Source organism: Hemitrygon akajei, chromosome 11, assembly GCF_048418815.1.
Source record: "Hemitrygon akajei chromosome 11, sHemAka1.3, whole genome shotgun sequence".
In the NCBI taxonomy this organism is placed as follows: Eukaryota; Metazoa; Chordata; class Chondrichthyes; order Myliobatiformes; family Dasyatidae; genus Hemitrygon; species Hemitrygon akajei.
The window spans coordinates 135,389,742-135,404,798 of record NC_133134.1 but is presented as its reverse complement, the minus strand read 5'-3'; the positions used below and the strand labels follow the sequence as shown (position 1 = coordinate 135,404,798).

Here is a 15,057-nt window from a genome sequence, read left to right as displayed (position 1 = left end):
TGGGCAGGTCCTGAGGACAGGAATTCAGAATGACCGTGAACTTAATGGCCAGGAGCAAAGCTTCTGAAGCACACGTGTGAGGGTTTATTTGTAGTTATAAGAGATAATTGATCACATTAAGCACAAAAGAATACCTTGGCCCTTTTAAATAACATGGTCTGGAGAAATGACATTAGCAAAATCTTATTGTTCAGTGAGTATTTCTCAGACCAATGAGAACTGCAAGTAAAATTTGATCTACTGTTAAACAACATTATCAAGGCTTTCAAAATCCCAATTTCTTCAATCAAAGTCTCTCCTGACCTCTTATTTGTCAAGGATTACAAACAATTTGTGCTTCTCTCCTAATTTAATCCCTGAAGTTGTAATCGCCCAGTGGATGTTCTGTCTATGAATCTGTGTGGCACTGCTTTCAATGCCAATTCATGTTCTTCACATGAGTGGTGCAGAATTTAAATGTTATTACAAATGTGATCTAATGTACACTTCGTCGAGTTGCAGCACAATTGCTACAATTAAACTCTAGCCTTCTTGTTTTAAAGAAAAACATTCCCCTTTTTCTTGCATACTTCTGCAGTTTTTCACCAATTTGATCACATAGGCCGCCTACACCTCTGAGACATTCATGTTTCCAATCATTTAATCTATAGTCACTGCAAATGGTAATGAAATCAATCTTCTTGCATTTTGCCCATAATTGATACAATTTTCACTTCAGCTCTTGAGTGATAAACTGAAGGAGCAAATTAATTGAAATGAAATCAAACAACCATAGAACCATAGAACATTACAGCACAGAAACAGGCCTTTTGGCCCTTCTTGGCTGTGCCAAACCATTTTTCTGCCTAGTCCCACTGACCTGCACCTGGGCCATATCACTCCAAACCCCTCTCATCCATATACCTGTCCAAGTTTTTCTTAAATGTCAAAAGTAAGCCCGCATTCACCACTTCATCTGGCAGCTCATTCCACACTTCCACCACTCTCTGTGTGAAGAAGCCCTCCCAATGTTCCCTTTAAACTTTTCCCTCTTCACTCTTAACCCATGACCTCTGGTTTTTTTCTCCCCTGGCCTCAGTGGAAAAAGCCTGCTTGCATTCACTCTATCTATACCCATCATAATTTTATACACCTCTATCAAATCACCCCTCATTCTTCTATGCTCCAGGGAATAAAGTCCTAATCTATTCAACCTTTCTCTGTAACCCATTTTCTCAAGTACCGGCAACATCCTTGTAAATCTTCTCTGCACTCTTTCAACCTTATTAATATCCTTCCTGTAATTTGGTGACCAAAACTGCACACAATACTCTAAATTCGGTCTCACCAATGTCTTATACAACCTCACCATTACATTCCAACTCTTATACCCAATACTTTGATTTATAAAGGCCAAAGTACCAAAAGTTCTCTTTACAACCCTATCTACTTGTGACGCCACTTTTAGGGAATTATGTATCTGTACTCCCAAATCCCTCAGTTCTACTGCACTCCTCAGTGTCCTACCATTTACCTTGTATGTTCTACCTTGGTTTGACCTTCCAAAGTGCAATACCTCACACTTGTCCACATTAAACTCCGTCTGCCATTTTTCAGCCCATTCCTCCAACTGGTCCAAATCCCTCTGCAAGCTTTGAAAACCTTCCTCACTGTCCACTACACTTCCAATCTTTGTATCATCAGCAAATTTACTGATCCAATTTGCCACATTATCATCCAGATCATTGATATAGATGACAAATAACAACGGACCCAGCACTGATCCCTGTGGCACACCACTAGTCACAGTCCTCCACTCAGAGTAGCAATCTTCCACTACCACTTTCTGGCTTCTTCCATTGAGCAAATGTCTAATCCAATTTACTACCTCACCATGTATACCTAGCGACTGAATCTTCCTAACTAACCTCCATGCAGGACCTTGTCAAAGGCCTTGTCAAAATCAGTTCTACCAGGCAATGGTAATTGTTTCTATCTGATATTAGTGATGAATATTTGTAGTCAATTTAGTATTTTTAATTTAAAATAGTGTGGAAATTAAGAAAAAAACAAAAGCATACTCTCTTTATATCAGTTTTTTAAAATTTTGTTTATTTTATTTAATAAAGAAAAATAACACATTTGCTCTTTGCATTGGGCATGTCATTAAACTATACTGTTGGTAAATGCAGAAGTATTTGGAGAAGTAAGTAACAGAAGCTACACTAGTGTTTTGTTGTGATGAACTCCTGACATTAAAGTTTAGCAATGGAGAAATATCAGCTTCTAGTATGATATTGCACTTCTCCAATTATCAGGATCCAGTTTGTTCCAGGCACCTTTAAAAGCTTATCCAATCTGACTCTCAATAAAATGGAAGTAACATTGCAGTAATATAGATGGCGAAAATTCTGTTTATCATTGCAAGAAAAAAGTCAAGTTGGTAGAATCTAAATTTGGCAAACTGTAAGCAGGAAAAGGAAACCAAGTGCGCAAATGAATGTACTGGGGTGCTAATGTTCAGAGTTAAGAGGAGCAAACAGCCTGTAGAATGGGGATCCAAACTGAGTCATTAATGATTACAGTGAAAAAGGGAGATGTGCAGTTAAAGGCATTGTCCCATAACATGGCTTACACTGATTTACTGATTGCAAAACTTCGATTAGCCTCTTTTCCTTGCATAAAAACACAAATTTAATTGCATATGTCACTGAAAGCTACTTCAGGGTAATGACTAGCTGCAGTTTGCGAGTAGTATTTAAATTAATTAAAAATGCCAGTGGTGTGAGCTTTATTTTATTTGTGCTATTTTAATACTGATTGCAACACAAGTTCATTGCTGATATTAGACTGCAAGTATTTTAATACATGTTGTTTGACATGATTAATAAACGGAAAACTTGAGCTTTCTGTAGTTGGTCTTTCAAAGTAAGGTTACTCTTGAACCTTACAGTCTATATAAACTTTACATGATATCACACATGGAAACTCACTCTAGCTTCCTTTCATCTTCTTTCCTGCTATGTTGTTTAGCAATGGCAGATGACAGAATAGAGTGATAGAAGAAAGAAAGCAGAATATAATTTCTGCTTGGTCCAATCATCTTTCACTAACAATTATTAATGAAACAGTAGCTGAGATCAGCAAACTGCATGTCATTAAATAATAAGCTGCTTCAGAAATCAGTGCCTTTAAAAAAACATATTGATAGAAGGAGAGATTAAATATTAACATGAAAATCCCTCCACCCCTCGTCAGCATATATCACTAGTAGTTTGTGCTTCATTTCAGTAAAATACTTGTTAAACATCATAGCTGATAGAGACTCAGTCAATGCAAGCCTGGCAGACTGGTCATCAACCTTCAGAGAAGTTCACTGAAAGAAGGACTGTGGAGTTTTGGTAACATGCGCTTGTCGAAAGCTCTGATAGAAATGGATTTGCCAGATTACACAGCAGCCTTAGATCCTGCTTACACAACTTTGGAGTTTGAGAATATGCAAGTGTTAGCAATGGGTAATGGTGAGTTCCTAATTTTCTTTTGCTGTCAGTTTTGTGGATTTAATACTGTAAGGTTTGGAATTTGCCAAAGTGTAGCCTTTTCGAAGGTATGAAAGTTCTGGTGTGCTTCATGCAAGTACGGTAGTATTTTACACTCTCATGGCCAACTGCAATATAGAACTTTAGAAAACATTTTTAATACTTTCTTAAGTGTTTCAGAATGTTTAGAAGTTAATTTGTTTTCTTCAATGTTTATATTTAAGCAAGTTAAGAAAATAAATTCCAATGTTCGTACTTTTAAGAAAACATAAATGCTTTAAAAATCCCATAAAGAACTTGCTTACTAATTTTTATAATGAATATCCAAAAGATTTTGTTAGGCAGACACCTATATCATCAGATTCTTTGTGGCCTTTAACCTTATTTACTATCCTACTGTCTAGTTCATTGTTTCAAATTTTTACCTGAAATTTGTTTTGCTCACCCAGGCCCATATTAAAATAACATCATGAGGTTGTTTCCAAAGAGCCATCCTAAATATCAGTATCTGTATGATCAGTTTTACATTGAAATTACCTTTTATATATTACTGATCAATTTGCAATGTATAAATGGCAGCACTTGAATACCTGATGGGTATGCTTTCTGTCTGAACCAGCAAAGATAACTTAATCATGAAAAATGTGTTAAGTCTGGTTTCAAAATCCACTATAACTACAACTTCCAGTTTTAAAACAATGGTATTGAGAGAGTAAAGTAAATCCTGAGAAATCTATGTGTTAGGGTGTTGTGCAGGCCCTGCTAATTAGTTGTCATGTCATTTAAATACTGCAAATGAAATATATTTCAAATGTTAAATAGAATCATTTAAGTTTAGATTATGCTTAATGAAGCTTTTACATAAATTCTGCTCATAGGATCAGTTCAGCTGGAAACTAACAAGTACTTACTGTACCTGTGTAATAAATTACCGTGTTTATAGCACAATTCAGTTACCACATGCTGCCCAGGCACTGTGTTACCTTTAATGATAAAAAAAAATCAAATCTTCACCACATGTCAATTTCAATTTCAGGACATTTCCATGAATGTACAGTCTCACATATTGCCTCCCTAAATTATTCGGTTTAAATTATAAAACTCCAATTCTTCTTAAAGCTTTCAAATAGGTCAGTAAAAAACAACAGAATTATCATTGACCAGCAACGATCACAACCTCAATCTGACATGGAAGCACATCAGAATGAAAACTAGTTCAGCGGCCTAAATCAAGGGCGGAAGCAATGACTTGAAGCTAGATTTGACAGTAAGGTTCTAAAAAACATTATTTTTATTGTTTAATTACTTCTATTTAATTAGTATAAGATTACATTTGGATCTTCCTTTGTAATTTGGATGTTTAGATATAGCCAAGTATGCCTTTAAGTTTTCATTGTCCACTAACGTCTTTAGATAGCACAAATCTTTGAATGAGATATCTCAGTCTAGTTAAAAAGCTTGTCAATAAGATAAATTATTTGATACTGATAACAATAGCCGCCAGTGCACAATGGAGTGGGTTAGAGGTACTGAATATAAATCTTTTTAAAGAAAATCTGCTTTACAAGTTTCCATAACATTTCAAAACTCTTGCTTACCAAATATTGGGTAGGATTGAATCCTAGATTGGTCACTACTCATCTAGATGAATCAGTGGCCATTTAGTTCCTGTGTAGGCATGTCTCAAACTCATTCTATTCAATACATTTTTTCCCCCTGATTCCAACCTCTTGTTTACAGGCCTTTTCTGTTAAGATGACATTCTATGGCATAAGCATGTTTTCAGTTGGTCAGTCTGAAGAATCTGAAATATGTCAAGAATTGGTTATCTTTTGTACAACTTGAGATTACAGCAAGAAGTTCAACCATTTTTTGTTCACTTGTGCTCCTTTGTGTCATCACACCTAGATATTCAGACTGAAGCTAAAGTATTAATGTCAAAACATACATTCAGTAATGCATTTCCGAATAGGAGTCTAGGATATCCCTGGCACTGCCACCTATGTAACAACAACATCTTACCGAAAAGTATAACCGTTTTATGACGCTTTGAAGTTTCTTGATTATTGTTTCTCACAAGGAATTTGGAAAGAACAGCTTAGTTTTCTGTGTTGGATTTTAAAGGAGAATGGAGTCATTCAGATTCAAAAAACCCCTGGCTGTAGCATGAACAATGGAGAAATGAATCGACTGAAATAGATACATCCAAACATAACCTTCATTTTTATACTTTTTAAAAATATTTCTTTCCCTGATCCTGAGATCATCAATCACCCATTCTTTGATAAAACTATTCTTCAGCTTGGTCTGGGGTGCAGTCTTCTGATTAGAACTCATCTCCAATCTGACCAGAGAGACCTGATTGGAAGTGGTTGGCTGCACTACCAGAAAGGCTTAACAGCTGCTGAGGCTCTATCCCCCAGGATCGCCGTCTATCAAAGCTGCTGTTGAAATTGCATCTGTAGACACCTTTCACTTTCTTCATATAGACTTGGGAAATATGAATTAAATACTTTGAAATTAAATTGCTTTTACAAAATTAGAGCACCAAAGAAAAATATATGTGCACTAAAAACAATTTTAAAACTTTAAACTCATGGACATAAATCAAATTAAGAAGTCCACCAGCCTTTCTGTCTGCAGCCATTACTTCCCATTAAATTCAACGGGGCTTCAGTATTTGTGCTAGATCTCATCTGGTGGAGGCCCAGATCTCCAAAGCTATGAGCTTGAAAATCTGTGTAAAGCACGACTGCCTCATTGAATTCCATAAAGAGGTAAAAAATACAGCCACATGAAGCTTAGTGGTCCCGGAATGTTTTTGCAAAATTCAGCTCTGCAGATTACTGTTCTAGTTTCACTTCATTTTCCGTTCAGTTCTGAAACACTGCAATTAAACCTCTGGCAAATAATTTTTAAGTATTTTATAATTCATCCAGAGGGAACATACGTGTCATGCTAAAGCTTTGGAATAAAAATCTTCCTTTGATTCAATGTTACAAATAAAGACCCAAATGTTGCAGATGTGGCAAAATCATGAGACAAAAAATGATCACCTCTTTGATTGTAAAGAAGGAAAGTATCAAATTACCAACAGTATCGCGGCGTAAAAGCCAGGACCAACAGGCTCCTGACAGCTTCGTCCACCAGGCCATTAGACTGCTTAGTTCATGCTGACACTACTGTATTCCTAAGTTATATTGACTAATCTGTTGTGTACAATATTTATTATAAATTACTATAATTGCACATTGCACATTTGAACAGAGACGTAACATAAAGAATTTTACTCCTCAAGTATTTGAAGGACATAAGTAATAAAGTCAATTCCATTCAATTTAATTAACAACAAAAAAAAACAGTAAATTACACACAACACATGAGAAAAAATCTATTTTCTGGAGTAGAAACGTAAATTTTATAAAAGTTAATTTGAAACTATTACCCCAGAAGAAGCTGAGAGATAAATTATGATTCATAAAACTAGGTGGAGGGAGGTGAAAGTAGTTTTTGGCTCTGTAGAGTGATTGGTTTTTGAAGCTTTCTATCCAAAAAGGTGATACAGTTAGAAATCTTCAGTGGACTTAAAACATATAGCTGTTATGTGATAAAATCAAAAATGGAAAAGATCAGATCATTGGAAAATCCAACTGACAAAACACCATGTGTCAAATTATATACTACAAACTTTTGCAATTCTATGGAATGATCAGCAATTTCTGTCATTACATTGTAAATCTAACAGCTCTTTCTGAAGTTTCTGACAGTGTGTGGATCCTGTGGTAAATGTGCAAATCCAGAATGGTGCTGTCTGTGCTTCTTGGCTGTTCTATAATGTGTTCTCATGGATAAGATAATCAGAGCAAAGCAAGAAAAGAAATATGTATGTATTGGGATTGAGTCTGACCACAATAATGTGGGGCAATTTAATCTCCATGTGGAAATTTTGCTTTAACATTTTCCCATGCTGACAGAAATTGCTTTACTCATAAGAATTTTGGGGATTGTTTGTATTGAAATTGGAAATATTCTGGTGGACTCTAACTTCAAGATTAAACCAAGATATTGATGCAATGTAAGAATTCTATCCAAACCTGAATAATGCTGCATTTATCATAGAGATCTTTCCTCCTGATAAGGCAAGCCAATTTGGAAATTGCCTTTTCCTAACCCAATAGTGTTTACCCAAACTATGAAAGAGGAAGTACAAAAGTTTTGAGTTAAGGAATTACATTCTTGAAAAAAATCTACTTTATTAACCATCTTTATAAAAATATCAGAATAGGTGCCTTAGAGTATTTAAGCCTACATCTCTCTCACACAATTTCTTAGGTATATTGGCTTTGACAACTTTGGAAAGAAGAAAATGTTCATTTTAAATTGTTGTGATAAGATCACAACATCTAAAAATCCTCATCAGACAATGGTTAACTGTGTATCTGAATCTTTGTATGTTATCTATGGTAATAAATTAACCTTCTGTATGTTTATTTACTTTACCAAATGATCTTGTTATTTTTGTGGTATCTAGGCCTATTGTCAATGTTGAGAGCATCCTACAACAACATAAGAGTGAATTCCAATCAGACAACATATTTTAAAGATCTCAATCAGGATTTATTGAGTGATAACATTGTCACACTATATATTTTATGAACAATCTCTGCAACCATTTAAATCCTGAGAAGCATTACAGTCTTTCTCAACATCAGTTGTGCTTTATTTCATCTGTTCATGTATATTGGAGTTTGAGAATCAGAGAATTAAATTTAGATTTGAAAGAATAAGATTTTGTTGCTCAAATTTAGTTTAAGATTTCAAGTTGGATACGTGTCACTATTGTTCAAAATCGAGAAACGTCAGGTCCTGGAAATGTGAAATAAAGCATAAATTTGAGGCATTTTGCAGATGCTGAAAACCCTGAGCAAATCTCTTGAGGATTTATGAGCATTTGGAAAGCATAATCTGATTAGGGATAGTCAGCATTGCTTTGTGAGGGGCAGGTCATGCTTCACAAGCCTGACTAAATTCTTCGCTGTAATGTTCTATGTTCAAACACACACAAAATGCTGGAGGAACTCAATAAGTGTGGCAGCATCTACAGAGGACAATAAAAAGTTGATGCTTCAAGCCAAGACCCTACATCAGAACATTTAGACACTGCCTGAATTGATGGTCCCTCCAGTATTCTGTGTGAGATAAAAGATATATGGCAGTAGATCAGATCTTTACCACTTTTTAGCACATCAGAACAAGAAGTTGGTCTAGTTGTCTTTTTCAAGAATGAGAACTCTTTTCAATGCAGCAATACAGAAATTATTTTCATGTGCTTTTTAAACACATCAGATTTTCTCTCTTATCCTCTCTCTCTGTGCCCCCAACACACACAAACATACCTGCAAGAAACACAATGAAACTCTATCCACATTCCCTCAACTTATCATTGGCATCCAGTCCCTTTCACAGCTCACACTAAAATCAAGCCCTCAAACGTTCAAGAATATTTTGGAATGCGTGGAGAGAAGCCTCAATGGTCTGACGTTCTTGCGTACTCTGTCATGCCTCAGCCCAATAAGATCGGTATTTGCATGTAATTATAGCTGGTGAGAGGTGTTACTCAGATAAAAATGGTTGCAACACAGTTTATGATTGAAATTTAATGTGACTTATGCAATAGCTTCCATGTTAGTCTTGAAATGAGTGAGTACTACCACCAGCTGAAGTTGATTCCAGTGTCTCGAATCTTTACTGCTTAAGCTGCATTTACAGTAACTTACAATGGCAACTTCTGAGGGAGAGGCTCCTACGAGAGTCTCTAGGATGTGAGAAAACTTGTATGCTGAGATCAAACATCCATTCGATGTTGTTCTCCAAAAGTATGTTCCCCAAAATGGGTAATATCACCTCCCTGGGACAAGTGAGCATTTCTAAGGGGGCGATAAAGATAAAAGTTGCATTGGGGGGAGGGTACTTGGTAGCAAGGGGGGCAGCTGAGGAATTACAGGATTAATTTAAGAAATGAATTGCTTATAAGCATTTCATCCTCAGTGCCTCATAATTGATTACAACAATCACATAATCTCCTCATCTCTTGCTAACCCAGACTGTGCTCAGAATGTGTTATAGCTGCTGTAAAGCAATGTGACACTTGTGTATTTGGTAGATCGTGAGAAATCTGGACTGAGGAAACTGTGTTATTTCCAGGCCCAGCCTGCACACTATTGCTGTTCACTACTGTAGTACAGTGTTAGCTGATACAATTCCCATATTCTAATCACACAATGACACAATTCCTGTGAATTAGACATTTAATGGGTAAAGTTCAAAATTTTCCCTTTGGAATGATCTTGATCATATTTGAAGGCTCCCTGAACATTTGAAGAGAATACATTCTGATGAAACAAACAAGACTTTGTGAAAATTTGTAGAAACAGAAATCATTTCAAAGCATGTTTCACAACAAAATTGTGATAGTCTGCATGCTTTATACAACATTTGATTACTCATTGTTAAATCCAGAGAGGGATTACAAATGGGGAAGAACTGATTCTACGAGCAGTGAGAGAATATAAGTCACCAGACGAAATAATTAAAACAATTATGCTTAATGACAACTGTGTTCAACAATGAATAGATGAAATATCTGAGAATTTGGAAGACACTTTGTGTAGCACACTTAGGGCAACAGAATTTGCTCTGCTGTTGGATGATTCAACTTTGCCAGGCAGCAAATCTTTGCTTCTTGGTTACATTCACTTCATAAAAGATGATTTGCAAGAGAACTAGAAACAGATATGAAGGGAGAGTCAATATATTGGGCTATTGAGTAATTTTCAAAGTAAAGGACATTCCGGTCACCAACATTTTTGCTTAAGCAACAGGTGGGGCACCATCAATGAGAGGACACCGGTGTGGGGTTATTACTTTCTTGAAAAAAGCTGTACCACACATATTTACCATTTACTATGTAACTAACAGACACTACCTTGTTACAAAGTACCTAAGTGATCAGCTGCCCAAATCATTAAATGCTGTTACCGGAGGGGTAAATAAAATCAAGTCCCATGCTCTCAATTCTCGAATATTTCAAGAGCTTTGTATTGAGATTGATTACAGCTTGAACGTTTGCTGTTGCACACAGAAGTCACAAGGCTCCCAAAAGGAAACTGCCTAAGATGCCTTTATGTGCTTTTTGAAACTGTGATAAAATACTTTGAAGACACAAATGCTTTATTCAGTAATCAACTCAAGAATATTAGGCATAATATTGCTTATTTATCAGGGGTATATCCAAAGTTCAATTAAATTAATCTTCAGTTGCAAGGAAATTATATGAAACTTATCAAAGTCAAAGCAATTGTCTCCACATTTCTGTCCAAGTTAACACTATTTAAGTGCAACATTAGCCGCCACGACCTTTTCCAATTTCTGAGCCTCTCTGAGTTGGAAATGAAAGAAAGAATACCAGATGATGATCTTAAGGTGTACAGTGCACACCTGGGTGAGCTGCATAAGGACATGTCAGAGAGATTTCAGGATCTTCTCTCAATCCAAATTCCAGATTGGGTAATGCATCCATTCCTGAACACCTGCAATGAGGAATGAACAGGAAGGATGGAGGAAGAACTGATCTCACTACAAAATGATTTTGAGATGAATCCGAGATTCAAAAAAAATCATATCAAGACTTTTCATTGCAGAAAGAAATCTCAGAATCTTATCCTGCACAGTGGAAAAAGGTCAAGATTTCTTTTTATTGCTTTTCTACCATCATATTTACTGGAGAGCAGTTTCAGCACAGTCATCCAACTTCTTTCAAAGCAACAAAACAGATTGCAAATTACTGAACATGGGGATCTGTGATTTCTTCTGAGTGACATTCACCTGATGTTGAGAAACTCATATCACTGCACCAAGCCCACCATCTCACTGAAAAGTGAAAAAGCAATGAAGTAGCACATAGTTGGACTACTAATATATGCCCTAAAATTCCTGATGGAAGTTATTTTTACTGTAGTTAAATAAATCAATCATTTCATTTGTAGTTTTCAATAGATTTGAATATTCTTTGCAATTATTTGTCACTGCTTTGAATTTGCAGCTTCTATTTTCTTTCACTTTGCATCTTAAAACAAAATTCTTTATAGGTTTTATGTAATGGCCAGAAAGAGAGAGGGGATGGGAATGTGACCTGGCAGCCAAGGGGATTGTATCCCAAAAATTTTGAAAACCACTATTCTAAAGGAACCACTTTTCAAAATATGGGATTGAAAGAGACAAAATAAATGAGGAAGGATCAGTCAAGAAATGATTGCTTGCTTGCATCCCTACATTGATCACATCCATTTTTGTGAACATACTGATATGTGGGGTTTCATCTGCTGAGTATTCAACAGTTCTATTTCATTGTGATGCATTGAATTGGTTTATTAATCCCATAAATTAAAATGATCCTTATCGCAATCAATAGAGATCACTAAATGAGGGTTGACTTCACTGGTTTGATTCATTGGCTATTCAGTTTCAATAGTTCCAATTAATATCGGAGAATAAATGCAATATACATCCGGAAATTCTTGTTCTTTGCAGACATCCACGAAAACAGAACAGTCCCCCAAAAAATGAGTGACAGTAAAAACATTAGAACCCCAAAGCCCCCATTCCCCCTCCCATGCACAAGCAACAGCAACGCAACAACAGTACTCCTCCCCTACTTATTTCAGCAAAAGGATCCACTCACCAAATATGCAATAGCAAAGCCCCCCAAGAAAGACCATGATCGGCAGTACAACAAACACTTTGTCATTCACTTGACAAATTCATCATACCGCAGGCTCTCTCTCCCTAACATAGGGGTAGAGAGGTGTCACTCAGCAACATCTTTGTACCTTCCTCTATCTATTTTATGCTAGTTTGCAGAAAATCATGCTAGCACGCACACCAGGCAGTAAGTAAGCAAGTTGTTCAAAGTATTGTGCATTATTCCACACAGTGCAGGATACGCAATAAAAAAAGTCACCAGTAAGTAGTACTAGACAATAGTCCAAATCATTCATGTAGACCATTACACAATCAGTGTGTGTATTTTACTTGATGAACAGAGTTCATTAAAGAAGATGGCACTCATCAGAATAAATAGAGAAGTTGTGGCAAGCATTTCAGCAACAGGGTCATGGACTCATTTGTTGATGTGCTGTGATGACTGTTAATGTATTGAAGGATATGTGTGATCAATGTGCATCAATGGGTCTCTTCTTTCTGCTTATTACAATCTTGCTGGTAACAATTGGCAATGGAATGAATCACTTGGTTATCCTTGAGGAATATGATTTTGCAAGCTCTTGCTTCTTTTTATTAGTGAATATCCTTATCATCCATACCAACAAAGTTTCCCTCCTCTGCTCAGCTGGGGTTGAAGCTGCAGACATTGAGCAAGAACAAACCTCAGTGACATTTGTCTTCCTAGTCATCTTGCTCCTGCCACTCTCCAGTCCCTGCCTTGTGTACTTCAGGGTCTTGATCACCTTGCTACTGTTTCTCTGACATTAGCTGATGCTTTGAGTTGGCAAGTTCATTCTACATGCAGCCACTTGGAAGGATCGTCTGGCAAGGTAACTGACAGTTATCAAGACCTTGACATTAATGGAGAACGTGATCTAAATATGTGAGTGTGGTTAGCATTCACCCACAAGACTTTCTATGAGCAGATCCTTTGCCGATGTCTTTGTCTCCAGCCTTCCTTGTGGGGCCAAGGATTGTCATAGCAACATCTTTAGTAATGCCATAAGTGCTCAACTGACATACCAATATTATGAACATTTCAGCAGCTAAATGCTGAAAGAAACATTCCTTGACAGTTGTGCAATATTCTGTGAACTTCAGAACTTTTCTGACAGCCCGTAGGACTAAAATGGGGCGTAAGAGCAGGTAATGAGCCAGATGGAAAACATTCAATAAGACCATAAGACCAGAAGATATAGGAGCAGAATTAGGCCACTTGGCCCATCGAGTCTGCACTACCATTCGATCATGGCTGATTTATTATCCCATTCTCTTGCCTTCTCTTTGACCCCTTTACTAATCAAGAACCTATCAACCTCTGACTTAAGTGAACCCAAAGACTTGACTACCATAGTGGTCTGTGGCAATTAATTCTCCAGATTCACCGCACTCTGGCAAAGAAATTCATTCTCATCTCTGTTCCAAAGGGAAGTCCTTGTACTCTGAGGCTGATCCCTCTGGTCCTAGACTTCCCCACTAAAGGAAACATCCTCTCCACGTCACCCTATCTAGGGCTTTCAGTATTGCATAGGTTTCCAGCTCATTCATCAATGCTATCTGTCAGAATCTGGTAGGCACAAAATTGTTTCCATGTTTGCTACATTACAACAGCTCTTCAGAATTATTACACAGGCTTTATAGACAGTTACAAAAAAATTATATATAAATGGAGATCCTTTTCTTCCATACAGTATAAGGTGAAATTTTGATATTATGTACTTACTTGAAAATTGTATGAATTAATTATCTGTATAAAATATTATATATAAAAATCATTTTATATAGAGATTGAAATATTTCAAAATGTAATCAGAGAAACTAAATTAAGCACAAAGTTAAAAACATCTCCATCTGAAACAATTAGGGAATACTTTCAGAATTTTGTTTATTCATCCAAAATGTGAGAGCTGTGTTCAATGAGCTCCAAAATTTGATTTATCAGAAATTCAGCATGTTTGATAATGACTTTGAAGGAATTTCAAGCTTTAATTACCTGATTTGAAGTTGCATTATTCAAAACAAATCTTCGAGGAACACACACAAAATGCTGGTGCATTTCCCCCTCCCCCTCCTACTTTCAAATCTCTTTGTATCTCTCCTTTCAGTTAGTCCTGACGAAGGGTCTCGGCCCGAAACGTCGACAGTGCTTCTCCCTGTAGATGCTGCCTGGCCTGCTGTGTTCCACCAGCATTTTGTGTGTGTTGTTTGAATTTCCAGCATCTGCTGATTTCCTCGTGTTAAATCTTCGAGGAATTATTTTCTAAACTGCCAAATTGACCACATTGAAGGTGAGCAACTTATCATGAGAAACTAGGTAATGCGAAATAAAAATGGAAGTTTGATTCAAGATTCAAGATTCAAAAACGTTATTGTATTCTAACCGTACGTCAGCTCTGCAGGGCAGAATGAGACAGTGTTTCCCAGGAGCAGTGCAATCATAACATAACAAACGCAACACTAAATAATAAACATAACAATAAATAGTAAAACACAACAGCCATATGTCAGTTAAAAACAAGTTATAAGTGTCCAGGGCAAGTTACTTTATTGACTGTAGCTGCTATGATCATAACTTCTCAATAAACTTTTCCCAAAACTGTTTTGTGGAATTATACTCGTTTAATTCAATGTTAATCGGACATTCCAGCTTTTCACCTTGGAAAAGCTTCTAATTGTTTTAGCAATATTAAACAGCATTTGTAAAAATTTGATCTTGTTACATGTTTCATGTCTAGTAAGTAATGCCATCTTTCTAAAT

General features: G+C 36.4%; 1 protein-coding gene across 9 annotated transcripts in view; it reads left to right on the top strand.

The window, feature by feature from the left end:
• The window catches only part of hnf4a (hepatocyte nuclear factor 4, alpha), a 175,630-nt gene that overhangs the window by 117,769 nt on the left and 42,804 nt on the right, over positions 1-15,057 (top strand). The window contains exon 1 of one of the 9 annotated variants that reach the window (XM_073061733.1): positions 3,276-3,500. The exons of 6 other annotated variants lie outside the window; for them this stretch is intronic. In XM_073061733.1, coding sequence (XP_072917834.1) covers positions 3,386-3,500 — 115 coding nt within the window. In that variant the 5' untranslated portion in view covers positions 3,276-3,385. Of the gene's footprint in view, positions 1-3,275; positions 3,501-4,766; positions 4,786-15,057 lie in introns of those variants that run through there. 2 more of the 9 variants (XM_073061738.1, XM_073061739.1) reach the window with 2 other exon arrangements.